The sequence below is a fragment of the Marmota monax genome, unplaced genomic scaffold (genome assembly GCF_021218885.2).
Source record: "Marmota monax isolate L192 unplaced genomic scaffold, Marmota_monax_Labrador192_F-V1.1 WCK01_AAM20220418_F8-fsc00089, whole genome shotgun sequence".
NCBI lineage: Eukaryota > Metazoa > Chordata > Mammalia > Rodentia > Sciuridae > Marmota > Marmota monax.
The window spans coordinates 6,057,955-6,082,439 of record NW_026694744.1 but is presented as its reverse complement, the minus strand read 5'-3'; the positions used below and the strand labels follow the sequence as shown (position 1 = coordinate 6,082,439).

The window sequence follows — 24,485 nt, the reverse complement described above, 5'->3', positions numbered from 1 at the left end:
ATTAATACTTCAGTCAAGATTTATACGTGACATGCAATTACCTATGTGTCAAATCTCCTCCTGCCATTTGGGAGGAACACGACCATCTACTTTCCTCATCTAATAAAGCACAATCTAGAGAGGAATCTTGGTTCCAGTTCTGGCTTCTGTGCTATATGACCTTAGTACAGGTCATTATTTGGCCATCTTCCCCCCCATGGTCATTCCTCTCAGAGGAGGGAATAAAGATCCCAGCCTTTATTCTGGCTAGTGGAACCATCACTCACTCAGCTCCTTATACCAGGAAGCCACTGAGTTTTATGGATTCTATTTTATAAATCTGCAATCTGTTCATTAATTAAATATTTATTGTGTGCTAGGAGTATACAATGATGAACTGGATGAGATACATCCCACCCCCAGCTTCAAGGAGCTTACCATCTTAATGAGGGGTTCTTGCAAATGAACAACCCATTCTACAGCAGAGCAGTAAATGCAAGAAAAGGGTAAGTACAGTGCTGGGAGGGAACACTGGAGGGGTATGACTCCTTCTGGGAAGCCTGAGGGATTTTCTCTTGGCAATGCCCAAGCTAAAATATGAAGAATATGTGCCCAGAACCTGGTGAGGGAATAGTGGGGAAAGGGAGGCAAGCACAATTTTCTTAAGATATGAACATAGTATGGGAAAGAAAAGTGGCAGTTCACAAGGACTGCAGAGATTAGCCTATATGCTGGTCTCCAGCCCCGTCTTAATCCAACTACACTGCCCAGTGTCTTTCCAGTACTGAAAATGAAACAGTCCAGTATCATCCTTCCTTTCTCTGGAGGTCTTTCCTTCATCTTGTATTTACTTAGCACTTCATCTGTGCAGGTACCGCGTTAACAGCGGTCTCGATAGTGCTTCCAGTCTGAAGGGAGTTTTTCATCTACTGAAGGAAGGCCTTGAGGGAGCAATTCCGGAGTGCTGGAAGCTGACACATAAGATGTTAACGACCCTTTAAGGACCCATCTGCCTCGCCGTCCACTGCTCGCTCCGTCACTTGGGGGCTCCGTGCCTGCCACCTGCTTGTCCTCTCGGAAGGATGACCAAGTGTTCTATTCACTGCCCGGAATGTCCTCCTCCCCTCGCCCAAGGCCACAGCCTGTCTCCAGCCAACTCCAGCACAGCGTCCTTCTGGCGTGGCTACACTCATCGGCGCGCAGCTCTGCCAAGGGGGCTGACGCGCGCGCGCGCGGCTGGGCAGCTCCTGGGGGCAGACGCCATCCAGCCTCCCCGCAGCCTGGTGCCCACCCCAGACCGGCTCTCTCCCTAAGCGCCCCCCACGCCCCGGCAGGACAGCTTGCGTCCGGGGTGACGACCCCGCGTGCACGTGGGCGCAGCCTGGAGGCCGCAGGGACCCTTTCTCATGGGGTCGAGAGGGGCCGTTCTGCCGGAAGATCTCGGCCAGGGGGTCGCGCTCGCCGCCTGCACCCCTTGGGGAGCCCCAGCGGGGACAGGCGGGGGCGCGCCCGGGGGGAAACGCGCGTGCCCGGCGTCTCCCAGGTCCCTGCAGTGGCGCGGGGTGGCCGGAGGAGGGGCCGAGGGCGGGGCGGCCGCAGCCTCCGCCATTCCCGGCCCCCCCCGGCCGCGGAGCGCCGCCTCCCCGCCCGCCCTTCCCCACCGCGCGCGCTCCGCCCGCCCCGGAGCCTCGCCCTCCGCCACGATGAGCAAATGAGCGCAAGCGAGGGCATGAAATTTAAATTCCACTCTGGGGAGAAAGTGCTGTGCTTCGAGCCTGACCCCACCAAGGCGCGAGTGCTGTACGATGCCAAGGTGCCGCCGCGGAGGGCCAGGGAGGAGGAGCGGGTCGGGGACCCTGGCTATGGGAGGCAGGGGCAGGGGCGGGGGCGGTCAGCGGCGCGGAGCCGGGGGAGCGGCGGGTCTCCCCGGCCTGCGCGGAGAGGCGTGGGCAGCAGGGGGCGCTCGTGGGGTGCCGCGCGCTGTAGTCCGGGCGGGGGGCCCAAGATGCTTCCGCTTCCGCTTCCTGCAGCACTGTACCCGGCTCTCACGGTCGCGAGGCCCGGGTGGCAGTTTGAGCCTACGGTGCCCACTTGGGCCGCATGTATAGATGTGCTGTCGCCTAGTCTCTGCTCTTGCGATAAGTTTCTTCTCATCCTTTGCTGTCCAGCACCGCCTGGGCTCCTTGGGGCCACCCTAGCCGCCTGACCCAGGTCTTATTCCTTAGGTCCAAAGCGCTGGCTGCCAACTCTTAACCTCGTTGCCCTGGGACCTCTAGTCGGGTTTAGGGTCTATCCCTCCCATAGGCCGTGACCCCATTCTGAGGGCATGATTGATCCCAGTGTCTTGGACCCTCAGGCCCCTACAGCATTGACATTCTCAATCCCTGAAGGATTTGCGTGGGTGTCAACATGTACGGGCAGAATTGCGTCTTGAACCCATCCCCCTAAATCTTTGGGGTCCTGGCCACATCTTTTAGTTTCTCTGGTCTGGGCGGTGGGCTGGAGTAGGCACTGAAGTCCTGTATCCCTAACGAAAGTGTATTTCGGCGGTTTGGGGACTAGGGCTGTCCCGATCCTTTGAGCCACCAAAACGAAGAGACAGGGGAGGCCCGGGTGCAGCCTGAGGTGCAGCCTGGGGTGCGACTTTTAGCAAGGCTTAGGCGGTGCCCTCAGTGAGGACATTTCAAGGTCTCTATCTGTTTTGGGTTTCTAAGTCCCTTTACTAAGCCTCTTCCCACCCCGCCCAAGAGTCTCAAAGGGGGACACGCCCCCTTGTTGCCCCAGGTGTTCCTTCCTGGGATGTAACTGGGAGGGGTGTCGAAGTCTGACAGCCCATCAGGGAATTGGATGCAGCAGAGCCAGGGAGACTACAACTCCCAGAGGTCTCAGGGCTGCAATTCTCTTCTGTGGTCTGGACTCTCATTAGTGACAAATCAGCCGGCCAATGGCTTCAGAAACTTAACCCTGTCTCAAACTCGAAGACCAATCACGGAGTGCTTGGACGGATGTTTCCTATTTTGAGGCATCCACTCAGGAAAAAAAAAAAAAATGGTATTGAAAGGAAAAATGTTTCAACCCAGCTCTCGGTCTAAAAAAGGAGAGAATGCTTTCTTTTCTTTTAAAAAGGGATTATGATCTAGTTTTCCTGATCTAACTAATAATTCTCTGTGTGTTTTGCCATTCGTGGGCAATATTTCCTGGTTTCAGATTGTCGATGTTATTGTTGGGAAAGACGAAAAAGGCAGAAAGATCCCAGAATATCTGATTCATTTTAATGGTTGGAACAGAAGGTGAGTGCTTGTTAAACCATACTGAATATCGATTGTTTTTATAGCATAAGAACATCCCAAACTTCTTTTAAGTTTTAGAAACACTTGTAGAAAAGTTTCATTTCCTGTTTCTGCTTTGTTCTCAAAGCTTGCCTGTTCTGAGGAATGATTACTTTTAAGTTCAATACATTTTAATTCTCTCTGAGTGATTCTGGAAACCCCAGTTATTTCTGGATTTGAATGTTACTTTTTTCAGTTAATTTGCATTCTTTTGTGATTTTCAAGTTTCTATATAGTTTTCTAAAATGTCAATAATTCTGGGGCACTTCTGTTCCTTTAAGGTTTTTTTAGTGTTTCTTTTATATCAAAATAAAATGCTGAATTTTCCAACCTCTTTTTTTTTTTCTGTTGTTCAATTAGCTGGGATAGATGGGCAGCCGAAGATCATGTGCTTCGTGATACAGATGAAAATCGTAGATTACAGCGTAAATTGGCAAGAAAAGCTGTAGCTCGCCTGTAAGAATACACAAATCGTGACATAAATGTTTTTCAATGCATATTTCCTTAAGTTTTGAATTTTATGGTTTAAAAGTAATAAAAATGTTTATTAAGTAATTTTACATATTTTAATTATAAGTGTTTCTGAAGTGATCACCATTTATATTCTAAAGTTCAGTTTTTGAGATATTTAAGAATAATCAATGTTAAAATTTATTTCAATTATGTTCACTTTTTTTTTTTTTTTCAGGAGAAGCACAGGAAGAAAGAAGAAGCGCTGTAGGTTGCCCGGTGTTGACTCTGTCTTAAAAAGTCTCCCTGTTGAAGAAAAAGATGAAAATGGTGAAAATTGTGAGTGACTGGACTCCTTTTTTTTTTTTTTTGGCAAAAAGAACTTTTACCTAGTCTTTTTTATACTTCAGGACTAACTGAGGGGAATATTCACTGAAATTATAGACAGGAAAATTTTGGAAACTCATTATTTTTAGGTGGTCTCCAACTTAGAATTTTTTGATTTTATGCTGGTATGAAAGCACACCCATGTAAACATTCTGCTTTTCAATTTCAGAACCATGTCTTAAAAATTACATGATATACTTAACGCATTTATTAAAATAAGCTTTGTGTTAAATGAGTTTGCCCAATTTATGCTAAGGTAACTATTCAGAGCGCATTTAAAGTAGTCTGCTGTGATATTTGGTAGTTTTGGTGTATTCAATGCATTTGTAATTTAGGACGTTTTCAACTTTTGATGGACATAACCCCATCATAAGTTGAGGAGCGTCTCTATGATATGTACCTCTTTTTTTGTTGACAATGAAAGTGGCATCAACATGATAAGTCAGCAAATCACTGAGACTTATCAGAGTCATACTCTTGACCACTGCCTTTTTGGCCAGTGAACCCCACACAGCTCCTTTCCCATGGTTCATTCTCTTCTCAGTACCTCCAGCATTTATGAATCCAACAAAGAACTATTGAATCCTAGCTGACAAAGCACTTTCAGGTCATTAGCTTGTGTGATTTTTGCATCTGTTGAAGATGATGTTATATTTATCAAAATAAATTTCAGAAAGGCACAGTATTTGTGTTCAGCATTTAAAATATATGCAGGACTGCAAATCATCATTCTTGGTAGGATGCACACTATACCTATAGATTTGTAAGCATAACAATAGGAAAAATATATAATAAAAGTTTGTCTGATTTTTTTTTCACTTAGCCATAAGCAGTTCCTCTGATGACAGTGGTGAAGAAAAGGATGAAGAAATAAGTGAAGGAAGTGATAGTGAAGAAAAGACTGAAGTGGTAAAAAAGTTCTTGTCATAAAAACTTTGGCTTTAGTATATATTTTAGTGGTAAAATTTCATAGTAAAATTCTGTACTTATGAATGATTTTATAAAGATATATTTTAAACCAAAATAATAAAATTTGCTTGACATTTTAAGAAAAGTGATCCTTATTTACAGTCACTATGTGAGCCTCTCAGTGACTCTTTATACCTATGGAGTGTTTCTATAAATTATCTCTTTTTCCCCAATAAAATTGTGAGCTGCATTTTGTAATGATGAATTTTTTAATGGAGCACAACAGAGTTTGGGCTCTTCTGCCTGCTTGCAAAGTTACCATAACCCCAGTGGTAAACTTAAAGGAAGAAGAAACAAAATAAGCATTTGCAACATAGTTAACATCCTAGAACAAGTTAACTTGTGGCCTTTAGCATACTTAGAACTGGGACAAAATGTGAATGTTGAGGATACACTGGTACTTTTTTATAGCGGTCTCTCATCTACTATCCTATTTTTGGTACAGACTCTGCTCCTATTTTAATTAATTAAAAATGGAATTGTGATATTTCAGAAAGAAGAACTAGAGCTGCAAACAAAAAAAGAAATGGAAGAAAGGACAATAACTATAGACATCCCCGAAGTTCTGAAGAAGCAGCTTGAAGATGATTGTTACTATATTAACAGGAGGAAACGGGTAAGTGGGGAGAATATGTGAAACACAGAGTTATTAGTGTGCTTTCATTTAACTGTATTTTGCAATCACAGTATCCAACAATTGAGAAGCTTGGAGGAATGAACTTTTACATTTTTGGTTTTATACTGAGTTAGGTTTTAAAGGTTATGTACTCTTAGAGGCTCCCAGAATTGTTCTAATTTGACACTAAGATTGAGAATCACTGCTTACATCTACTCCAAAAAGCAAGAGTGTAATCAACATGAGGACATGATAAAAAAAAGATCACAGAACTTCAGTACATATTTATTTTAAAAGTTTTATCTAAGCAGAATTGACTTCACTTGATTGATTGATTGATTGATTGTGGTGCTGGGGATTGAACCCATAGCCTTCTGCATGTGAGGGAAGCACTCTACCAGCCAAGCTATAGCTCCAGCCCAACTTTCCTTTATTTTTGAGTTAAAAAGTGAAAGAGGTACAACCACCCTTTCTTGGAATATATTGTTTATTATTATCGTATACATACATCAGATGTTTTTAATTTTGTTAACAGTTAGTGAAACTTCCATGCCAGACCAACATCATAACTATTTTGGAATCCTATGTGAAGCATTTTGCTATTAATGCAGCCTTTTCTGCCAATGAGAGGCCTCGTCACCATCATGCTATGGTACACGCCAATATGAATGTGCATTATGTCCCAGCAGAAAAAAAGTGAGTACTGGCATGTTTGGCATCTCATGATTCTCATTGTGTGTTAGAAAAGCTGTTCCCATTTAGACCAGGGAATTCCTTTCTCTGTTCAGTAATTTTGAATTTATTTAATATATAATTTAATGATTTATTACTAACTCTTTGAATAACCATAGCCAAATATTGTTACGTTTGTGAATTCTTTGAGAACTGTCTTTGCACATCTGGCCTAGATGTATTGAGAGTGCACCACCTTGTCACTAAGACTGGTATTTTAAGTGGTATCATGCAGGCAATAACTTACCTTTTTTTCCTTGAGAAACACCAGAATGGGCAATGTGAGTTTGAACAAAGCTTGTTTCTAAACAGGTCTTTATTCTAGTCAAAGTAGTCATCCTCATATCCCACCCTGCCTACCCAACATGACTGGAGCAGAGTCGGAGAGGTAGAGTGTCAGAGTTGAAGCAGGGGTTGGGAGTCTGGTGGGTTCTGTCCAGTTGACAACTCTTAGTAGCACAGGATTCTGGATCTCCACAAGTAACATTGGACTTATTTGTGTTAAATAGGTATGTTGTAGTTGCTGACGTACTTTCTGCACTTTATAGTATGAATCTATGTCCCTATTTTAACATTAATTATTAACATCCATAGATTCATTTCCTTCTTTATAGGTGTAGGTGTAATATATAATGTTTAAGTTTAAACCTCTTCTATATTAAGAATGTACAACTTTGTTGTGAAAATTTAGAGAGTATCTGTTTCATTATCGCATCTCTTATCTTTTCTTTTTCTCCTCCCAGTGTGGACCTTTGTAAGGAGATGGTGGATGGATTAAGAATAACCTTTGATTATACTCTCCCACTGGTTTTGCTCTACCCATATGAACAAGCTCAGTATAAAAAGGTGACTTCGTCTAAATTTTTTCTTCCAATTAAGGAAAGTGCCACAAACACTAATAGGTAAGTTAGATAACTTGCACTTTCACCCTCAGATGTCAGCATTAACATATTAAAATCCTTCTTGGAAGAGTCTAGTCTGATGCTGTGGGGGCCAGTGTGTTTGGAGGAAGGGAACAATTGAAAAGTTCCCATACTGGTAATTTCTTTTTTCCTAGGTAAGCTAAAGTTGTTCTTTACTTTCTCATGGCTCCAGAAGATTTTTCCCCAAGTGAAGATTCCAGTGTAGAGAATTTAGGTGGGATTATGAGCAGCTGGCCCATCTTTCAGAAGACGGTGGGGGCTAGAGTGAAGAGAGCACAGGCCAAGAAGGGTGGAAAGGGTAGGCTTGATCTGAGCTCCCTCACTTGCTGTATGTCACTTGGGACTATTCCTTCTGAGCCTGTCGTGTTTGTCTCTGTAAATGGAATGGACATCTGTCTCTCTGGTAGTATTAAATAAGCAAATTTCAGCCCTTAGTAAAAGTTAGTTTCCTTAGTGGTCTGCTATGTAACCATTTTTCTTCCCTCAATAAACAAGCATGCTTCATTCTCTGTTATTTGGAGGGGGGACTCCCTAGCTTAAAGTCTTCTCTTAATCTGTGTAATGCTAGGCTACTCTCTCTCACTCCTTCCTTTTTGAGAGGGTGACCTGCTCTCAAGACTTTCATTTATCCATCTCTCTTAACCCCTTACCACCTGCTTTAATCTATTAGTACCCAACTAATAACTTCCTACAAGGGCATTAATAATTTCCCACTTGCCACAGGTTGGATTTTGCATCAACCACTTTTTCCCACCCTTCCTTTGTCCCTTGGTCTCCATGGCTCCTGCCTTTCCCAATTCTCTCTGCCTCTCTACCATGCCTTTTGGTGGCTTTTCTCTTTTCTCCTTTCCCCCCATGTCAGTTTCACCCTAGCTGAGAGGTCTTTGAGACTCACTGGGCACCTGTATTGATGTTCCCACACCTGGAGATTTCTAGTGTCCAGGGTGTACTCTCTCTGATGCTTGTAACTTTTTCAAATCCTGCTGTTAGTTACATTTTGATGAGGTGATACCATATTATTCTTGCCTAGACTAGGGTTTCTCAGTCTCAGCCCCACTGATGTTTTGAACAGGATCTTTGAGGTGGGGACTGTCCTGTGCAGTGTACAATCTTTAGGAGCATCCCTGGTCTCCCCTCACTAGACAGCAGTAGCTCACCTTCTCTCAGTTGTGTTAACCAAAACTGTCTCCATATATTGCCAGCTGTCCCTTATTAGGGCAAAATTGTTCCCATAATAGAGCCACCAGTCTCAGAAAATATAAAAGGAGCATCACAATCTTTATAATATCAGCATGCCTTGAAAAGTTATGGAGAGGATTCAAATGACTTCATCTGTTGAATAACTCTTTGAGAAAGTGTGTATTTTGTCATACTTGGAGGCATAGATATAGAGCCCTACTGGTTTGGGGAGTGGGCTTCCTGTTCTGGCTTTAGGAGGTCCTTTAAGAAGCTGTGGGGTTCTGCATGGTGACGGCATGTGACATGGTAGCTGTGTGTGACATTCTCTCTTTATTGCCTAGGAGCCAGGAAGAGCTCTCTCCAAGCCCACCTTTGTTGAATCCATCTACACCACAGTCCACAGAGAGTCAGCCTACCACTGGTGAACCAGCCACCCCCAAGAGGCGCAAAGCTGAGCCAGAAGCACTGCAGTCTCTGAGGCGGTCCACACGCCATAGCACCAACTGTGACAGGCTATCTGAGAGTAGCGCTTCACCTCAGCCCAAGCGAAGGCAGCAGGACACATCCTCCAGCATGCCCAAATTATTCCTGCACCTGGAAAAGAGTAAGTTCCATCCTGGGAGCTCCAGGCTGGGGAGAGCTGTCACTTCCTTTGTGCTCAGTCTGGGCCAGGCCACACACTTAAGTGTGTATGGACAGTTTATGTGTTTCCCAGACTATGGTCTGAATTCTATTAGGCCACCTACTTTCCAGAAGGGTAAACCAAGCCATAAAAAGACAAAGTACATGTGGCATAGGTGGCATAGTGCAACTTTGTGTCCTAAGCTTTCCTTTTTCACTGTCACTCTCTACCACTTCTTGGGAACAAATTGCATTGTTGGAATTCTATGTTTTGTATAATCCTAATGATATATTCAAAATGAGCAGTTCTAGTGGATTGTTTTGATTTTTTTCTTATCTTAAAAACCTACCTTTAAAAAAATCCTGTTGAGAGCTAGAGTTGTGGCTCACTGATAGAGCACTTGCCTAGCATGTGTGGGGCACTGGGTTCAATTCTCAGCACCACATGTAAATAAATAAAATAGAGGTCCATTGACAACTAAAAAGATATTTAAAAAATCTTTTTGAGGGCTGGGGTTGTGGCTCAGAGCTAGAGTGTTTGCCTAGTATGCGTGAGGTACTGGGTTCCATCCTCAGCACCACGTAAAAATAAAACAAAGGTATTGTGTCCACTCACAACTAAAAGAAAAATGTTTAAAAAAAATCCTTTTGAATGTTAAGAAAAATCAGATGCTATGCTTTGTCAGGTTTATTGAGATTATAATCCACATACCATACAATTTACCCATTTTAAGTGGTTTTTAGTATATTCAGAATTATTAAATCATCATCAAAATCAGTTCCAAACATTTTTACTACCACATAAAAGATATCCCATATGCATTAGCAGTCACTTCTCATGTGGCCCTCCCCATATCCTTGGCAACCATTAATCTATCTGTATAGATTTTCCTATAGAAAATGACTTCATTTTATATAAATAGAATCATATACTATGTATGTAGGTGATTATTAAGTATTGATTGGAGATTGGGGAAGTTTATCTGGGAAAAGTAAAAGACAAACCCGTTTAAAAAAATACTAAAACATGAAGGGCTAGCTTTTTCTTTTTCTTGGCATTATTTATTTATTTATTTGGGGTGGGTACTGGGGATTGAACTCAGGGACACTCAACCACTGAGCCACATTCCCAGCCCTATTTTTGTATTTTATTTAGAGACAGGATCTCACTGAGTTCTTAGTGCCTCGCTGATTGCTGAGACTGGCTTTGAACTTGCAATCCTCCTGCCTCAGCCTCCCGAGCCACTGGGGGCATTATTTATTTATTGAGGCAAAATTCACATGTAAGATTAACCATTTTAAAGTAAATGGGACCTGGAACAGGCCCAGCGGCCCGCCGGCATGGTAGACACGTCACCCCAATTGTAAAAGGGCAGAGCAGAGCCTCTGCCCGCACCCGGAATAGGCCCAGCGGCCCACCGGCGTGGTAGACATGTCACCCCAATTGGAGTAGGGGCAGAGCAGAGCCGCTGCCCGTGCCCACAAGGTAGGCAGACCTGCGACTGACTGGCAGATCAGGCCCAGTGGCCTGCCGGCGGGGTAGACACATCACCCCAATTGGAGTAGGGGTAGAGCAGAGCCGCCGCCCGCGCCCGCAAGGTAGGCAGACCTGCGACCAGCCGGCGGGACAGGCCCAGTGGCCCGCCGGCATTGTAGTCACGTCACCCCAATTGGAGTAGGGGCAGAGCAGAGCCGCCGCCCGCACCCGGAACAGGCCCAGCGACCCGCCGGCGTGGTGGTCACATCACCCCAATTGGAGTAGGGGCATAGCACAGCCACCGCCCGCACCCGGAACAGGCCCAGCAACCCACCAGCGTGGTAGACACGTCACCCCAATTGGAGGAAGGGCAGAGCAGAGCCGCCGCCCGCGCCTGCAAGGTAGGCAGACCTACGACCTACCGGCAGAACAGGCCCAGAGGCCCGCCATCGTGGTAGAAAGATCACCCCAATTGGAGGAGGAGCACAGCCGCCACCCGCCCCTGCAAGGGAGACTTTTCAACTATACAAGAGCAATATAAATATATAGAGGGAAAATTCAACAACACAACAGTTTCACCAAGCAGAAAGAAATGCGAGCAGTATGAAAAGACAAGGAAAGAAAGGACCACAAGCAATGCAGGTCAACTCAACTTTAGAAGAGGTAATATCTGCAGCAGATGGAATGTCAGATAAAGAATTCAGGATATACATGCTTCAGATGATCTGGAATCTCAAGGAAGACATTAGACAGCAAAATCAGACAATGAAAGATCACTTCGACAATGAGTTACATAAACAAATCCAGAAAGCAAAAGATCAACTATACAGGGAGATAGAGGTTATAAAAAACAAACAAACAGAAATCCTAGAAATGCAGGAAGCAATAAACCAACTTAAAAACTCAATGGAGAATACTACCAGCAGAGTAGAACACTTAGAAGATAGAACATCAGACAATGAAGACAAAGTATTTCAACTGGAAAAGAACATAGACAGCTCAGCAAGACTGTTAAGAAACCATGAGCAGAACATCCAAGAAATATGGGATAATATAAAGAGACCAAACTTAAGAGTCATTGGGATACAGGAAGGTATAGAGGTCTAAACCAAAGGAATGAGCAAGCTATTCAATGAAATAATACGAGAAAACTTCCCAGACTTGAAGAATGAGACAGAATCCCAAATCCTAGAAGCCTACAGGACGCTGAATGTGCAAAATCATAAGAGATCCACACATGGACACATTATAATGAAGATGCCCAACATACAGAATAAGGAGAGAATTTTTAAAAGCTACAAGAGAAAGGAAGCAGATTACATTTAGGGATAAACCAATCAGGATAACAGCTGATCTTTCAACACAGACTCTGAAAGCTAGAAGATCCTGGAATAACATATTTCAAACACTAAAAGAAAATGGGTTCCAACCAAGAATTGTGTATCCAGCGAAATTAAGCTTCAGGATGGAAGATGAAATTAAAACCTTCCACGATAAACAAAAGTTAAAAGAATTTGGAGCTAGAAAACCATCTCTTCAAAACATCCTCGGCAAAACATTACAGGAAGAGGAAATGGAAAATAACAATGAAAACCAACAGTGGGAGGTAGTACAGTAAAGGGGGGAAAAATAATCAAAGAGGAAAACAAACCATATTTAGTAACAGAAATAAACAAATATGGCTGGAAGAACAACCCATATCTCAATAACAACCCTAAATGTTAATGGCTTAAACTCACCAATTAAGAGACACAGGCTAGTAGAATGGATCACAAAACAAGACCCAACAATATGCTGCCTACAGGAGACGCATTTGATAGGAAAAGACATACATAGACTGAAGGTGAAAGGTTGGGAAAAATCATATCACTCATATGATCTTCGGAAACAAGCAGGAGTGTCCATACTCATATCAAATAAAATAGATTTCAAGCCAAAGTTAATCAAAAGGGATAAAGAGGGATACTACATACTGCTCAAGGGAACCATACACCAACAAGACATAACAATCATAAATATATATGCCCCAAACAATGGTGCAGCTATGTTCATCAAACAAACTCTTCTCAAGTTCAAGAGTCTAATAGACCACCACACCATAATCATGGGAGACTTCAACACACCTCTCTCGCCACTGGACAGATCTTCCAAACAAAAGTTGAATAAGGAAACTATAGAACTCAATAACACAATTAATAACCTAGACTTAATTGACATATATAGAATATACCACCCAACATCAAGCAGTTACACTTTTTTCTCAGCAGCACATGGATCCTTCTCAAAAATAGATCATATATTATGTCACAGGGCAACTCTTACACAATATAAAGGAGTTGAGATAATACCATGCAACTTATCAGATCATAATGGAATGAAACTGAAAATCAACAATAAAAGAAGGAAGGAAAAATCATGCATCACTTGGAGAATGAACAATAGGTTACTGAATGATCAATGGGTTATAGAAGACATCAAGGAGGAAATTAAAAAATTCTTAGAGATAAATGAAAACAGACACAACATATCGGAATCTATGGGACACATTGAAAGCAGTTCTAAGAGGAAAATTCATTGCCTGGAGTTCATTCCTTAAAAAAAGAAAAAAACAACAAATAAATGATCTCATACTTCATCTCAAAATCCTTGAAAAAGAAGAGCAAAACAACAGCAAAAGAAGTAGAAGGCAAGAAATAATTAAAATCAGAGCTGAAATTAATGAAATCGAAACAAAAGAAACAATTAAAAAATTGACAAAACTAAAAGTTGGTTCTTTGAAAAAATAAATAAAATCGACAGACCCTTAGCGATGCTAGCGAAGAGAAGAAAAGAGAGAACTCAAATTACTAGCATACGGGATGAAAAAGGCAATATCACAACAGACACTTCAGAAATACAGAAGATAATCAGAAATTATTTTGAATCCTTATACTCCAATAGAATAAAAGATAGTGAAGGCATCGATAAATTTCTTAAGTCATATGATCTGCCCAGATTGAGTCAGGAGGATATAGACAACCTAAACAGACCAATATCAATTGAGGAAATAGAAGAAACCATCAAAAGACTACCAACTAAGAAAAGCCCAGGACCGGATGGGTATACAGCAGAGTTTTACAAAACCTTTAAAGAGGAACTAATACCAATACTTTTCAAGCTATTTCAGGAAATAGAAAAAGAGGGAGAACTTCCAAATTCATTCTACGAGGCCAACATCACCCTGATTCCTAAACCAGACAAAGACACTTCAAAGAAAGAAAACTACAGACCAATATCTCTAATGAACCTAGATGCAAAAATCCTCAATAAAATTCTGGCAAATCGGATACAAAAACATATCAAAAAAATTGTGCACCGTGATCAAGTAGGATTCATCCCAGGGATGCAAGGCTGGTTCAGTATACGGAAATCAATAAATGTTATTCACCACATCAATAGACTTAAAAATAAGAACCATATGATCATCTCGATAGATGCGGAAAAAGAATTCGACAAAGTACAGCATCCCTTTATGTTCAAAACTCTAGAAAAACTAGGGATAACAGGAACATACCTCAATATTGTAAAAGCAATCTATGCTAAGCCTCAGGATAGCATCATTCTGAATGGAGAAAAACTGAAGGCATTCCCTCTAAAATCTGGAACAAGACAGGGATGCCCTCTCTCACCACTTCTGTTCAACATAGTTCTCGAAACACTGGCCAGAGCAATTAGACGAAAGAAATTAAAGGCATAAAAATAGGAAAAGAAGAACTTAAATTACTATTTGCAGATGATATGATTCTATACCTAGCAGACCCAAAAGGCTCTACAAAGAAACTATTAGAGCTAATAAATGAATTCAGCAAAGTGGCAGGATATAAAATCAACACGCATAAATCAAAGGCATTCCTGTATATCAGCGACAAATCCTCTGAAATGGAAATGAGGACAACCACTCCATTCACAATATCTTCAAAAAAAATAAAATACTTGGGAATCAACCTAACAAAAGAGGTAAAAGACTTATACAATGAAAACTACAGAACCCTAAAGAGAGAAATAGAAGAAGATCTTAGAAGATGGAAAAATATACCCTGTTCATGGATAGGCAGAACTAACATCATGAAAATGGCGATATTACCAAAAGTTCTCTATAGGTTTAATGCAATGCCAATCAAAAGCCCAACGGCATTTCTTGTAGAAATAGAGAAAGCAATCATGAAATTCATATGGAAAAATAAAAGACCCAGAATAGCAAAAACAATGCTAAGCAGGAAGTGTGAATCAGGCGGTATAGCGATACCAGACTTCAAACTATACTACAGAGCAATAGTAACAAAAACAGCATGGTACTGGTACCAAAACAGGCGGGTGGACCAATGGTACAGAATAGAGGACACAGAAACCAATCCTCAAAACTACAACTACCTTATATTTGATAAAGGGGCTAAAAGCATGCAATGGAGGAAGGATAGCATCTTCAACAAATGGTGCTGGGAAAACTGGAAATCCATATGCAACAAAATGAAACTGAATCCCTTTCTCTCGCCATGCACAAAAGTGAATTCAAAATGGATCAAGGAGCTTGATATCAAATCAGAGACACGGCGTCTGATAGAAGAAAAAGTTGGCTACGATCTACATTCGGTGGGGTCGGGCTCCAAATTCCTCAATAGGACACCCATAGCACAAGAGTTAATAACTAGAATCAACAAATGGGATTTACTCAAACTAAAAAGTTTTTTCTCAGCAAAAGAAACAATAAGAGAGGTAAATAGGGAGCCTACATCCTGGGAACAAATCTTTACTCCTCACACTTCAGATAGAGCCCTAATATCCAGAGTATACAAAGAACTCAAAAAATTAAACAATAAGAAAACAAATAACCCAATCAACAAATGGGCCAAGGTCCTGAACAGACACTTCTCAGAGGAGGACATGCAATCAATCAACAAGTACATGAAAAAATGCTCACCATCTCTAGCAGTCAGAGAAATGCAAATCAAAACCACCCTAAGATACAATCTCACTCCAGTAAGATGGGAAGCCATTAGGAAGTCAAACAACAACAAGTGCTGGCGAGGATGTGGGGAAAAGGGTACACTTGTACATTGCTGGTGGGAATGCAAATTGGTGCGGCCAATTTCGAAAGCAGTATGGAGATTTCTTGGAAAGCTGGGAATGGAACCACCATTTGACCCAGCTATTCCCCTTCTCGGTCTATTCCCTAAAGACCTAAGAAGAGCATACTACAGGGACACTGCTACATCGATATTCATAGCAGCACAATTCACAATAGCAAGACTGTGGAACCAACCTAGATGCCCTTCAATAGACGAATGGATAAAAAAAATGTGGCATTTATACACAATGGAGTATTACTCTGCATTAAAAAATGACAAAATCATAGAATTTGCAGGGAAATGGATGGCATTAGAGCAGATTATGCTAAGTGAAGCTAGCCAATCCCTAAAAAACAAATGCCAAATGTCTTCTTTGATATAAGGAGAGTAACTAAGAACAGAGTAGGGACGAAGAGCATGAGAAGAAGATTACCATTAAATAGGGATGAGAGGTGGGAGGGAAAGGGAGAGAGAAGGGAAATTGCATGGAAATGGAAGGAGACCCTCAGGGTTATACAAAAGTACAAAGAAGAGGAAGTGAGGGGAAAGGGAAAAATAATACAAGGGGGAGAAATGAATGACAGTAGAGGGGGCAGAGAGAGAAGAGGGGAGGGGAGGGGAGGGGGGATAGTAGAGGATAGGAAAGGCGGCAGAACACAACAGTCACTAGTATGGCAATATGTAAATCAGTGGATGTGTAACTGATGTGATTCTGCAATCTGTATACGGGGTAAAAATGGGAGTTCATAACCCACTTGAATCAAAGTGTGAAATATGATATATCAAGAACTATGTAATGTTTTGAACAACCAACAATAAAAATTTAAAAAAAATAAAAAAATAAAGTAAATGGCTCAGTGATACCATATTTTTTAACAAGTTTATGGAGATAAACCCTGTATGCCCCACAATTCACCCATTTGAAGTGTACAGTTCAGTGGTTTTTAGTTTCATAGAGTTGTGCACCCATCTGAATCCGAAACATTTTTAGCACCCTCAGAAGAAACCCTGTACCCATTAGCATTCACTCCCCATTTCCTCCTTTTGCAAGCTCCTTTCAACCCTAGTCTACTTTCTCTCTATGGATTTGCTTGTCCTGTAACTTTCATGGACATGGAATCATATGATATGTGGCCCTTTGTGATGGGTTCCTTTCTCTTAGCATGTTTTCAAGATTTTTCCACACTCTAGCATGTATTATTACTTTATTCTTTTTTTTAACCAAATAATTTTCTACTGCTATCTTTTACAAGAGAAAAGCCTTATTGTTCTAGAGAACTGACTAGATTTTTGTTCTGCTGTTTATAAGTCTTAATGATATTGTTTAATTCAATTCCTGTGTAACTTATAAGCAAATGTCTTTTTCTTTTGAAGAGACACCAGTTCATAGCAGATCATCTTCCCCCATTCCTCTAACTCCTAGTAAGGAAGGGAGTGCTGTGTTTGCTGGCTTTGAGGGGAGAAGAACTAATGAGATAAATGAGGTAAAGACTTAGTATTTGATGTTTATCTCCAGTGATTCTTTCACCATTTGTGGTTGTTTGAATCCTAGGGTCCTGAAGCATTTTGCTGCTATTACTGTAAATATTAACAAAAGTGTTTGCAGAATTATTCTTAACAGTGTGCTTTTGGTTTCAAAATAGAGAATATTGTTAGGATTCCAACCCTAAAAGATATCATCTTTTATCTTAGATAAGTACAATTATTGAAACACTAATATTTTCATTCTGTAGAATAGGCATCAGCATACTTTTTGTGGTACGGGCCAGAAAGTAAATCTTTTAGGCTTTGTGGACCACATGGTGTCTGTTAAAACTAGCCAGGTCCAAATATAGCCACAGGCAACATGTAAATAGAATGGGTGCTCTGTGTTCCAGTAAAACTTTATTTATGAACACTGAAAATGGAATAGCATATGATTTTCATATGCTGCAAAGTATTGTCTTTTTGTATCTTTTCAATCATTTAAAAATATGGAGTCCATTTTTAGCTTATGGGCAGTATAGAAGCTGGCAGAATGTTTGGCCAGATGTAAGCAGCACATTGTCATTTGCTGACCCCTACTTTAGACATCTGAATTTCCTACATTATTAACAGTAATACTAATATTCATCCATTTGAAAGCATGTCGTATGCCAACATTGTGACAGATAATTGAACCTATTACCTTAAATTCCTGAAAACAGCCCTTGCTACCACATATCATTTGATATATGAAAAATTTTCTTTTTGAAACCTTTTTTTAGTGTCACTTAGGAGATGTAGCTAGTAAGCATTTCAAGGGTTCAGAAGAAGTCTTAGTTCTTGGGATATCCCTTGACTCTCCCTTAGGTTGGGATTTCCTTATTTCTTTGGGGTAGATAGGTTTGCTCAGAGGAACATGGCTTTAGTAGTCAAAGTGCATCTGATGCTGGAAACTGGGGCCAGTAAACTACCTCTGTAAAGAGTTAGACTGTAAATATTTTCAGGGTTGAGAACAGTATGTTCTTCTTTGACACTATGAACTCTGCTGTTACAGTGTGAAAGCAAGAGATGATAAATAAATAAATGAGTGTGGCTTGTGTCCCCCAAATTCATTCATTCATAGATGCTGGAAGTATACATTTGATTTTTTTTTTTTTTTTTTTGTACATAAGCCTTGGACTAGATTTAACATGGGCTATAGTTGGCCCACCCTGATGTACCCTTATTTATGTTATGGTAATTGTTGAGGATAGATTAATGAATTACTATTATAAGCATTCTCCAACACATTTTTTTTTTTCAGACAAGGAGGCACTGCAGGTTTTATTATTTAAAGGAAAACAGCATTTCTTTTAAAGGGCATCTAATATTTAGACAAGGACCATCATTCCCACTGTGGTCAGCTGTGCAATTCTGCCATCTAGTGGTCACAGGTACAGCTGCAGGCCATAGAAAAGAAGGATGATTTCTGGTAAATGAACTAAAGAGACCTTAGTGAATTCCCACCTCCTTAAGTGCCTCCATCATGGTATTTTAACTAGATTCCTTATCCTAATGTCTTATCGCTCACTTTTCTCCAAAGTTTACATGTTGCAAAAGCCAAAGTGGTAACTCAGTAGAATAGGCTCAGGATGTCTGGTTTGCTGATGTATTTCCGGGGAAATTCATCAGAGTGTTTTGAAATACACCTCTTACTTTAACAAAAGCCGTTAAGTTCTGAAATTCACAGTAAAGGCAAGGAAACCATTTACCAGGTTGGAAGCCTATTTCTGGTTGATTCAAGGGGTTTGGAGATTCAAATTAGATTCCATAGTGAACTCAACTGCAAGAAATTAAGGAATTTTTAAACAGTGGAAATATTGCTCAACACATGTTTTTAGTTTGTTTTTAAATGCTTCATTCTTTAACATTGTAAGATTTCCAATAAAGGAAAAAAGAACCAAGTGACCAAAACAGTTAAAGTTAGTATTAACTATTGAGAATTAAGAATGTTTCTTTAAATTTAAGTCATTATATCCTGCAATTTTGTTTATTTTTGTAAAGCTCTGTTTGTTTTGATGTAGTTGTATTTTTCCTTCTATATACAATTAACCATCATAAGATATATGTGATTAGAAGTGTCTCCATGAGGAATAGTGAAAGCCTTCAACTCATGCTTTTTCCAGGTCCTCTCCTGGAAGCTTGTGCCTGACAATTACCCGCCAGGTGACCAGCCTCCACCACCCTCTTATATTTATGGGGCACAACATTTGTTGCGATTATTTGGTAAGATCCTGGTTTCTGCTCTCTTATTCCATTTTTCATTTAGCTTTGTTTTTAACACTTACTAATTCATGTCATTTTGTGGTTTGGGCTGCAAATATCTGACTAATGTGGATACTTACTTTCCATTTGGGGTTCTAAAAAATCATCTAAAGGTGACCGCTTCAAAGGAAAAGTATTAAATAAAGTTTAAATTTCACAAAAGTTGTACTTTTATATTGGTACCACTGTTCTAACTTTGTTCAATAAGAGCTTTTGTTTGATAATGTAGATGTTAATTTCATTTCCTAAAAGGAAAAAGAGAGATCCAGATGACCCCTGAGTGTTTCCTACACATTTATAGATTCTTCTAATTGTAAATGTTTGGCCCTTTTTTTAATGCAGTAAAACTTCCAGAAATCCTTGGAAAGATGTCCTTTTCTGAGAAGAATCTGAAGGCTTTACTGAAGCACTTTGATCTCTTTCTGAGGTATTTTTATTACTCTCTCAGAACTTACCTCTACTGCTGTATATGGGACTTATCTAAGCTTCTCTTCAGCACTTGTGGAAGGCAGCAGTGTGATGGTTTAAATAGTAGCAGTGTTACTTAAGTGATGTGGGTTCTAACCAAAATGGTAATACACAAGTGTTTTTGGTATTTGTTTTATTTTCCCCCTAATTTCTCCAGTTTCAGAGTCAAGAGTACTCATTTTACAGAGGTAAAGTATTTTTCTGTTACCAGAAGAATACAGTTGGACAAACTTGTAAATAGAAAATAAATTTGTAAAATAGAAGTGATTGAGATTGACGATAATTGACATTTTTTATTCAGGACTTTTCTTTGTTATATTAGCATCTATGGGTTTGATTTTGGCATTTAATTTAAAGTTAAGATAAATAATCCCTAGTCTGTGCCAGTATTCCTGAATTCCATCATTTTCTTATCTAATAGGACTGTTTGACCTGAGGATCTGCCTCCTATCTTCATCCCCCAGACTGTGACCCAGCTTCATTGTCCCCCTCTCCCATTCAGATGTCCTTACCTTGGTCTTTGGGACTAGCCTTCACCCTGTCTCACCTTGCTCAACCTTGCTACCTGACTTTATTTCTTTCTTCTCTTTAAGGATACTTCCTTCTAGGCAGGACCCACACTAATTTAGGATTTGCCAGAGTAAAGAGTGCCCCACCTACAGAAATCAGTCTCATGGTTTAAAAAGATACTTACCTTTAGGAATTAGGAATAAAGTATCCTGAGAGGAATTGACTTTAAAACATTTTATTGGAAAGAAGTTTCAAAAATACCTTCTTCCCTCCCAACATCCCCCTCAAACAAATCCATAAATCTATGTGACATAAAACACTGAAATCAAATGCCAAGAAAATATGAAGAGACTGCTGCAGCTTATTGTATGGAAGCCTTCTAGTTTGAAGTATTCACCATACAAAATAAAACGTAGGACTTTACCTGGGCACAGTGGTACATGCCTATAATCCCAGTAGTTTGGAAGCCTGAGGCAGGAGGATTACAAGTTTGAGGCCAGCCGCAGCAACTTAGGCCCTAAGCAAATTAGTGAGACACTGTCTCATAATAAATAATAAAAGAGCTGGGGATGTGGTTAATCGCCCCTGGGCTCAATCCCCAGTACCAAAAATAAATAAATAAATAAATAATAAATAAAGGTAGGAGTTTAGAAAATAACTTAGGAGGATTTACAAATAAATATAGATGAAGGTTTTAAAAATGTGTCTGAAGATATCAGTTAAAATCAGTGGACTCAGTAATGACTGCAAAAAAGTGTGCAGTCATAGAAGAAAAAAGACCTGGCTGTCAAATGAATTTTGACTCAGTTTTTACTAAAAAAAGGTGTTGCATATTTTTAGAGATTTAAACATGTAGGAGCTTACTAGTGAGTATTTTGCATACTTAAGAGTACTTTAACCCTTTATGGAAAATCAGTTGAAGTTTGAGTCAACATATTATCTATATGTCAAAGATTCTTGAATGACTGGCCACATTTTAACATCCATCTTCAGATAGTTTTAGGTCAGTCTTTTATGGGTTTTGATATTGCAGTTGGAACTGTGACACCTTTTGGCGTGGCAACTTAGGACACAAAATACAAAATTAGTTATTCAGATCAGTTTTCAAATAACTTCATTCATATACACAATGTGAATTTCTTAAGTGACATTGAGTTCATAATTTGTTCTTTTTTTATAGTTTGAAAAATAGGAAAATATTCTTCGAGGCTTCATAAAGTGTTTGTATAGTCAGACTGCCACCTAGTGGAGTTTAGATTTTAATTTAGGTACTTTTACACCCAGTGATGGTAAAAGGCTTCTGAAAAATAGTAAATCACATAGAAGCCAGATAAATGTGATGAAAGCAATCATTATGTATAAATGAAGATGGTAACAGTTTTTCTTCCTAATATCAAAAAAGTTGAAATATTATAGTGCATCGAAAGTTAATATTGTGTTTACTGATGCTCACTGAGATAATTTTTTTTCCTTTTTCCAGGTTTTTAGCAGAATACCATGATGACTTCTTCCCAGAATCTGCTTATGTTGCTGCCTGTGAGGCACACTACAGCACCAAGAACCCCAGGGCAATTTATTAAAGTTTTAATGGTTCTATAAGAACAGTTGCTCTGTCTGGCTTTGTATTCTGGGTTCCAGGTTAAGAACTGATGAGGTACTCAGCTTTCTTTACAGAGAGCACAAACACTGGGCCTACCCTGGAGGGCTCTGTGAGAGGCAGGCTCTGTTATTTGAGTTGCCCACATACTGTAGTTCTTTGAGTTGTTGTTATAAATTACTTTCTAGGTGCCTGAACATGCTGTGATGTCACATTTGCTGCTGCACAGGCCATCTGTGATGGCAGGAAAAGAACAGTTGTGTTCATAAAGAAATGTTCATGAAAGCGTACATAGACGAAGTTGTTTTGGTAGATGTTGCAGTTTGTTGTTAGCAAGAACCACATTGTTTAGTTATTTGTTAGCATTAAACAAAATATTTTTGCAAACTATTTTCATTCTTGAGAGGAGGCTAAGCAACTCTGTTCAACGAATTGTAGTTTGTACTTAGAAAGTGCAAAATAGTCTCAAAAGTACTTTAGAGGGAATTGATATTGACGGCAAAAGAAAACTTGCAGCTATACATTTGCTTGTAACAGTTCCCTCTCTGTGAAACATTATTTTTGGTTATCTAAATATATCTAATGTGAAAACATTATTTTTGGTTATCTAAATAAAGCATTGCCTGTCTTGTTGGAGACTTTACAGCTATACTTTGTTGTGTAATGTTATGGTTCCATTTCTATAAAGTGTTATTTTTGGTGATCTAAATAAAGTGTCGCCTGTTTTGTTTGAAAGAATCAAGAGAGTTTTTGCTCTGGTCTTTTCCTTTTTATTGCATGGCAACAGTGAGCAAACTTCTTTAACTTGTAACTTTTTGATTTTGTTTTGTTTTACTTTTGTGCCTTTTCCCCCTTTCCTTCTTTGATTTTCCCTCACTTGGCTGCATGACTAGATGGTGGTTTCTAGAAGTTACAGTGGTTCTGTGCTGTCTTGTTGCTGGACTGTGGATCCATATGGGCTGGCACTAGTTTATCCTACTCCAAAATTTCCAGCAGATGGGCTCTGTAGTCATCCCTCTAATTTTCATTTTAGTCTCTCCCATACTCCCTTACCCCATATGTATAAAAAGTTCTAAATTGGTAGAATGGCATTCCATGCAGGCATTGACTGTCAAAACTCTCTTTTCATGTAGCTCAGCTTAATTGACCTTTACTTACAAAGATCATTGGTCATACACAACAAGGGCCACAAGAGTAATTTTGAATCTATAAATAGTTCCATCAAAGTGATTTGTTCTCTTTGACAAGTGAGAATCAGTACCTCTAAATCTGCAGAGTAGACATCCTCTTATATGCATTTAGTTGTTAAGTAAAATCATAGTTTTTGATGACGAATCTGGAGTAGTATTCAGGTTCATGACACATTTCATCTCCAGTTGGTTTATGTAATGCCTTCTTAAATCTGGTTCCTACACTGTGATCTGAAGTGCTTTTAAAAGTTTAATCAGTAATATTCAGGGCCTGGAAAAGAAAAGAAAAATGTTTTCCCTTATAAGAATATAGTATTTTAAATGTCCTCAATGAAATGAGCACAAATTGTTATCTCAGAATACTTATATATATGTATACTCATATACATATATACTTGCAGTTTACAATTTAGTAATTTTCTAATAACAAAAAATTATTTTCTTCCCCCTAAGACATTTCTTAATTATAATGCCTCATATAGGTTGATTAGATGCAGTGTAGATAGATTTAAATAATTTTTCTTCAAATTATTCATCATTCTATTGTATGTTACTAATAGTTCAAATCATTCCTTAGATAAAAAAAAATTAAATGTCTAGATTATCCTTATAAAATTACAAATTACCTTTTCTTTGTTGATTTGTAAGTTATTGTTTTACTGGCAAACCTTGCAATAATTATCACATTGCATCAACGTTTTCCTCTAAGTAATCATTTAAAAGTGTATTGGACTAAAATGATACTTCGATAACTTCTATATCAGACTAGATCTTTGTTAACAACATGGGAATTTAAACAAACACCTCAGCACAAATAGTTATATATATATTTCTAAATTTATATTAGTGTAGACCAAAGAAGTCAAAAACATTTGTCAGTATTCAAAAGGTGCCACCTGTCATAGTATTATCAACTCTAAGCATTTGAGGAAGTTAATTAATTACCTTGTTTGCCATTATTTTTTTAAGTAATTCAGTAGTATTTGCTGTCAAGATTCAGCTTTTCAAAGGTAAATTTACCTGGACATTTATTGACAACAACTTTATAGCCAAATACTAGTTACTGGAAATATGAGGAAAAATAAAATGTGGTCCTTATTAGGGGACTAGAGTTAAGAATATTTTTATAGGCATAGACTATAGTCTGTAGTAAATCAAGTTCTATATTAAGGAAGTGTGTTACTT

General features: G+C 39.6%; 1 protein-coding gene across 2 annotated transcripts; it reads left to right on the top strand.

Moving 5' to 3' along the window:
- Positions 1–1,637: 1,637 nt before the first annotated feature.
- Positions 1,638–22,848, top strand: Msl3 (MSL complex subunit 3). 2 transcript variants are annotated; one of them, XM_058572592.1, is made up of 13 exons: positions 1,638–1,792; positions 3,187–3,269; positions 3,669–3,764; positions 3,997–4,097; positions 4,969–5,051; positions 5,608–5,730; positions 6,266–6,426; positions 7,206–7,364; positions 8,906–9,168; positions 17,142–17,251; positions 19,397–19,496; positions 19,878–19,962; positions 21,994–22,848. In XM_058572592.1, exons 1-13 carry the CDS (start codon positions 1,691–1,693, stop codon positions 22,091–22,093), a joined length of 1,566 nt encoding a protein of 521 aa, XP_058428575.1. In that variant the 5' UTR covers positions 1,638–1,690; the 3' UTR covers positions 22,094–22,848. The 2 variants fall into 2 exon arrangements, with proteins under 2 accessions (XP_058428575.1, XP_046280277.1); XM_046424321.2 differs by having other exon boundaries at positions 4,969–5,054.
- The last annotated feature ends 1,637 nt before the right edge of the window (positions 22,849–24,485 follow it).

Coding starts and splice junctions, on each gene's coding strand:
- Msl3 (XM_046424321.2), top strand. CDS start 1,691: ATGAGCGCAAGCGAGGGCATGAAATTTAAATTCCACTCTGGGGAGAAA. Junction 3,270..3,668: donor TTTAATGGTTGGAACAGAAG/GTGAGTGCTTGT, acceptor TTGTTCAATTAG/CTGGGATAGATGGGCAGCCG. Junction 3,765..3,996: donor AGAAAAGCTGTAGCTCGCCT/GTAAGAATACAC, acceptor TTTTTTTTTCAG/GAGAAGCACAGGAAGAAAGA.